Source organism: Colobus angolensis, unplaced genomic scaffold (assembly GCF_000951035.1).
Source record: "Colobus angolensis palliatus isolate OR3802 unplaced genomic scaffold, Cang.pa_1.0 Scaffold251, whole genome shotgun sequence".
Classification (NCBI taxonomy): domain Eukaryota; kingdom Metazoa; phylum Chordata; class Mammalia; order Primates; family Cercopithecidae; genus Colobus; species Colobus angolensis.
The window spans coordinates 1,114,916-1,121,097 of NW_012115722.1; the positions used below are offsets into that span (position 1 = coordinate 1,114,916).

Here is a 6,182-nt window from a genome sequence, read left to right on the forward strand (position 1 = left end):
GAGACGGAGTCTCGCACTGTCGCCCGGGCTGGAGTGCAGTGGCGCAGTGATGCAATCTCAGCTCACGGCAACTTCTGCCTCCTGGGTTCCAGCCATTCTCCTGCCTCAGCCTCCCAGGTAGCTGGGACTACAGGCACCCACCACCATGCCCAGCTAATTTTTTGTAATTTTAGTAGAAATGGGATTTCACTCTGTTGGCCAGGCTGGTCTCAAAACTCCTGACCTCGTGATCTGCCCACCTCAGCCTCCCAAAGTGCTGGGATTACAGGCATGAGCCACTGCGCCTGGCCAGTCTTCAGATCTTTATACAAAATCTGGTTGAACTTTTTAATCAGAGGGGCTTGAACACAACCGGAATTGTTCCAGTGTTGAAAAATAAATTGTCTAGCTTCATTTGTCAAAATTTATGTTTGGAAAAATTCTTTATTTAGAGCTTACTTTCTTAGATAAAAGCTGCTTAAAATTTACCCCTTTTTGGATTTATTCCAAGTTGATTCATGTAGCATTAAATGAATGAAGAAACAGTAACTGATCATTTCTGCCAGGTGTATTGGTCAGAGAAATAAAAAGGACATTTGATCAAAGTAATGGCAGTAGTGTAGAGATACACAAATAAATATAAAAAATCGACCAGACATAAGATGGACATCATGAAAAGAATTTTAAAGTTCTTCACTTTTTTGATAATACAGTGAGTTTTCTTTTTTGTTGTTTTGGTGTTTGGGGTTTTGTTATTTTGTTTTTGTGTTTTGGCTGGGATCCAAGTGAATACTTTTATCTAGGATTGTATTTTAAACTTTAAAGAGTTGCATGTAGTCTTATTTGACAGCCTAAATTGGTTCTTACAACAATGCAAGTTTTCATATGGGGATTGTATAGCTAATATATTATTAATAAAATAACCACTTAGATAAATTTGATTCCCCTGCTATTTACAAGTTCGTTTACTTCTTTATCAAGTTCTGTGATAAACAATTTTAAATTCCTATTTTCACAGAGTAGAAATAAGTATGTATACCACTTTTTTCTTTTTGTGGCTGTTTTCCTTTAATTCTTTTGTGCAGAAACATAAATGTTTTATAAGATGTTATTGCTATAATAATTCTAAGTTTGTCAAATTCCAACTTATGTAGAAGAATTAACTATACAGTATGCTGCACTTAGACCAGAATTATAAAATATATATATTACAGTATTTTCACAACCGTAATACATTTTAAGAAAAAATATATCATTTAAAATATTTTCTTTACCATGTAGTCTTCAACGAGCAGAGAAGGGGTTTTCTGAAGTGAAATTAGACAATAGAGCCAACTTCATTTTTTATGCACGTGAACGGAGAGGGCTCGAGGTTATTAGTTGAAACCGAGTAACCTTTCCAGGCTTTCATCTCTTTCTTTTCAAATTTGAATATGAAAAGCATATTCAAGTCAAAGACCATCACTTTAATGACATTTGGCAGTCATTTGATTTATTAGGTTTTAGAAAAAATTTTCCTTTAAATATTTCATCATACTATGCTAATCCTAGTAATATTGCCAGCTGCAGCCTTGTACCTGTATTAGTGGAGACAGAATGGTGTGGAATTTTCTCTATCATCCTAGTAAAATTTCCATGAATCTACTGAATAATAAAATAACCTTATTGAAATATTCAGATTTGGGTTTTTAGTTAAAGTGTCTTAGAATACATAATAAAAGAAAATGTCTTTTGAAAGAAGGGGGTAAAATTACTTCATCAAATATTGAGAGGGTTTGACAGCAATGAAAATTGTTCTTTATGGTAATATTTTTACAATAGGATACTTATACTTTTCAATTTGATTAATTATATGCTTTGAAATATCTAAGTAACCAATATGGTGAATTTACACACTGATTTACATTTAACAATGAATTCCTAAAAGCTGGTCATAAAAACAGGTCTTATTTTCAGGTTTTTCTAATTATTATTTGAAGTTATATAATTTATAGCATGTCTCTAAATTTAGTAAAATAGGATTTTGATACTAAAAGACAAACTTTAAATTGTAAAAAACAGATTTAACTGAGGAGTTATCTTGGAGTGTGATACAATTTCTAATCCTAGTCTATTAATTATTTGAAATCATTACTCAAGGAAACATTTGTAATTCCCATGTTAATGTCTATAACACCAAAATCTATTAAGCAAGGATTAAAGTGAAAATTAAATAAACACCATTTTAGTTGTTAATTTTGTAAAAATAAAATTAAAAATAAATTGTGAGAAAATGTTCAAATTAGACATAAAATTGTTTCTTTTGCTTGAAAATGTATTATTTATTGAACAAAATATATTATGACAGAATATAAGAGAATGAACTGTAGTTTCTGCTCTAGTTAATATTGATTCATATAGCTACACGTATTAGCATAATACCTATAAAGTGTTCAACAGGCTTTGATCTCTGAATAACTGAAACTTTCTCAGGTACTGTAGATTAACTAAAAGCAGTGATAAACACGTACTTCATTACATAGTTTGAAACAAGGACAACTTGTCATTCTGAAAGCAATCGGAGATGAAGATCTCATAATCTTCACTCCTGATAGACTACTAGTGGGGTATTTATAGCCTCAAATGTAAATCAGGAGACTATTGCCATGACACTGTTAACTTCAAACCCTGGGGCATTAGAATCTCATTCTCGCTCTCTGTCGTGAATAATCTATCATGTGTAACATACAGTAGTGTACATTGCATTCAAGAAAAGAAGCCCATTGGCCTTCGTGTTTTATTTAAAATTGATAGTGGAAAGTAATAGTGGATCTTTTTGTTCAATTATTTTATTTCTTTTTTTGTTTGTTTGTTTTTGCTCTTTAAACAGCCATCAGAAAAAATTCGAATTGAGATCATAGCTCTCAGCCTTAATGATTCTCAAGTAACCATGGATGACACTATCCAACGGCTGTTCGTTGAGTGTCGATTCTACAGTCTTCCTGCTGAAGAGACACCCGTGTCGCTTCCAAAACCCAAGAGTGGGCAGTGGGTCTACTATAACTATAGCAATGGTATGTATGATTCATTTGTAATATAGACTTTTATGTTTGTCTTTTTTATTTATGAAAGAAGCAGAAAGAACAGAGAGAAAGTTTATTTCTCTAATGTTCACATAAATTCATGGAAGTCTTGTCAGAATTGATTAATAAAAGTCAAACCAGTAGCATAAAGATTAAGAAAATAAAGTTGGGCCAGGCACAGTGGCTCACACCTGTAATCCTAGCACTTTGGAAGACCAAGACAGGTGCATCGCTTGAGCTCTGGAGTTCCAGACCAGCCTGGGCTACATGGCGAAACCTTGTCTCTACAAAAAAAAAAAAAAAAAATACAAAAATTAGCCGGGCATGGTGTTGCACACCTATAGTCCCAGCTACTCAGGAGGCTGAGGCAGGAGGATTGCTTGAGCCTGGGAGGGTGAGCCTGCAGTGAGCTATGATCTTGCCACTGCACTCTTGTTTGAGTGACAAAGTGAGACCCTGTGCCCAAAAAGAAAAGAAAAGAAAGTTGAGGTAATACCAAAGTTAAGAGAAAACAAAACAATGTGAAAAAATATTTCTAAGATGGTCCTGCTATGTAATAGTTCAATAGAAAAATGTCAGCTGGGTCTATAATTAGGTATTTAATTTAAATATATGATATTTCAAAGAAACATCTTTCAAAGAAGTAGTTTTTTAATCATATGATTCAAAGCTTTCAATGTCCTGTTTTTTGTCTACCTTTCTGATCAATGTCATCACTTGGATGTTTTTACAATATGTGCGTATATCTCTCTCAGTGTCTAGATGTTCAAGATTTTAATTGAGTGAAGCGTAAGTTCTTACTACACCTTTCATCATATAGCACACACATCCATTCATAGCAGCAGGCAGGTTTTCTGTCTTAGGGCTTGATCTAGCAGCCAATTGACATGTAAGTTTACTGGACCAGCACAGACCCAACATGTACCCTATAAATTCTGAGATCAATCAACTTTATTGTGTGATTGTTAGTATATAATTGGAGAGAAATAAAAAATATTATCAGGCTACCATGACCCTAAGCTAAAACAGCTTAGTATGTTCTCCTAGAGCTCTACATTAAAACAAACCATAAAAATGGAGTGTCGTGCTATTTTTAGCAAAATAGGCCATCTCATGCTAGTTCATCACTATTTTTTCCTTACTAATCTTAGAAATTGCATTTTAATCAATAGTATAACCATGCTGTTGTATCAGCAGGATTACAAATGCTCATGATTACCTTTTTTTTCCCCCATCTGTCAGTTTTAGAAATATGTTCATTCCTCAAGACAGTAGTCTTAAGTATCCAGAGATGTGGCCTAGTGGTCTAGTCCTCCCTGTATCCCCAATTTTTACTATTATGTGAACTAAGGCAAGATGTTTAAATTTCATGATTCCTTGGTTTCTTATTTGAAAAGTAAGGTGCTTTCTAAGATCCACTCCAGCTTAAATTCTACAATAACAGGTGTTAAGAAATCACATGCGAAGTAAGTAGTGTGGACAGGACAAGAATCTGATTCCTCCTTCATTTCATGCACTTAATATAAAGAAAACATTTCCAAAAGTATTTTCTCAGGCTTCCTGGAAATCCTCAATTGCAGAGTACCAGAAAAGAAAACCATATCAAAATATTAGTAATAATGAAAGAACTGTTCAGTCAACTAGTTTTAAGAAAGATACCCCAAGAAAAATGACAAACTCTTTGGCTTCTGTATTATTCTTTGTAAAGGTCAGCAGTAGAATATTTGGTTGGACTGGCAACAAAATTGTTTTTTAGAGATTAATTGTATATTGAGAAACTTGGCCATGTCAGGGAATAGATGTCTCCATTTGCTTGAAGAGCAATACAGATCTTTCTTTAGATCAAACTGTGATATATGCTCAAATGGCCCAAATTTTGTACATTCTCACATGGTTACCTCTAGGTCTTGGGGTCTGGGGCTATTGCCCAGGTTGGAGTGTAGTGGTACCATCTTGGCTTACTGCAACCTCCACTTCCTGGGTTTAAGCAATCCTTTCACCTCATCCCCCCAAGTAGCTGGGATTAGAGGGACACGCAGTCACACCCAGCTCATTTTTGTATTTTTGGTAGAGACGAGATTTCGCCATGTTGCCGAGGCTGATCTCAAACTCCTGACCTCTAGTGATCCACCTGCCTCAGTCTCCCAAAGTGCTGGTATTACAGGTGTGAGCCACCATGCCCAGCCTGTTGGTGCATTTTGGTTTGTTTTTTCCCTTTACTGCAGGATAGTTTATTGTCTAATTGGTATGTTAACAGTTACTTATGTTTCTAATGAATTAATCATTTGATAGCAGCAAGAAAACCAGTAATCTGTTAGAAATGAGTTCAGTAAAAGTGTTTACTATACCTTTTTTTGGTTTCTTTTCCTATCTAATGAGATTTGACTGTGTAGAATTTTCAAGATTAATTGAAAATAATTTTAACGATATTTTTCTGGGAGGAGGGGAAAGGAATGTACTCCGTGCTTAGAAGCAAACTAATGCTGTTTTATGTCTGTTATATCTGAAGAAATGAGCTCCTAGGTCATCAGCAAATTTGAGAAATAATTAATATTAAGCTTGTTGAATGTTTTATTTTTCATTTAAGTATGACATAATGAAGATGTTTATTTTCAAATTATTATATTTGCATCTCCATTGCAGGGGGATCTTCTTGAGTCTTTGGTTAATAAATAACTATCTCATGTAATTATTGTAATGATTTGCCATTCACTTGTTACCTGATACAGAAGGTCAGTGTAATGTAGGCTTAGATCTTCCAAATCTCATTAAATATTAATGAAAGTAATTTTATTTCCAAACTGACTTTTTAATTCAAATGGATAATTTAGAGGACAATTAGTACATGCTATCTCCTGTTTGAACACCATGCAGTAGAGAGGTTAGCTGAACCTAGCAATGATTTTACCCTACGTTGTGACCTGAATCTGTACAAAAGAGACTTGTATGTTCAGGCCCAAATTAAGTACATAAAATGAGAGATGCAGGCTAGTGATCCTCTAGATTATTCATAATTGAATTCAGTCTTTATTAAGAGGTATTAAAACCAGTGTAACCTACACACAAAGAAAATATATATCTCCTGGCTGGGCGTGGTGGTTCACATCTGTAATGCCAGCACTTTGGGAGGCTGAGGTGGGC

General features: G+C 34.4%; 1 protein-coding gene across 2 annotated transcripts in view; it reads left to right on the plus strand.

Annotated features, from left to right (window-relative positions):
• Positions 1–6,182, plus strand: part of RPGRIP1L (RPGRIP1-like) — a 99,750-nt gene that overhangs the window by 77,347 nt on the left and 16,221 nt on the right. For both annotated transcript variants that reach the window (XM_011946600.1, XM_011946599.1), the window contains one exon: positions 2,849–3,032. In XM_011946600.1, coding sequence (XP_011801990.1) covers positions 2,849–3,032 — 184 coding nt within the window. The remainder of the gene's footprint in view (positions 1–2,848; positions 3,033–6,182) is intronic.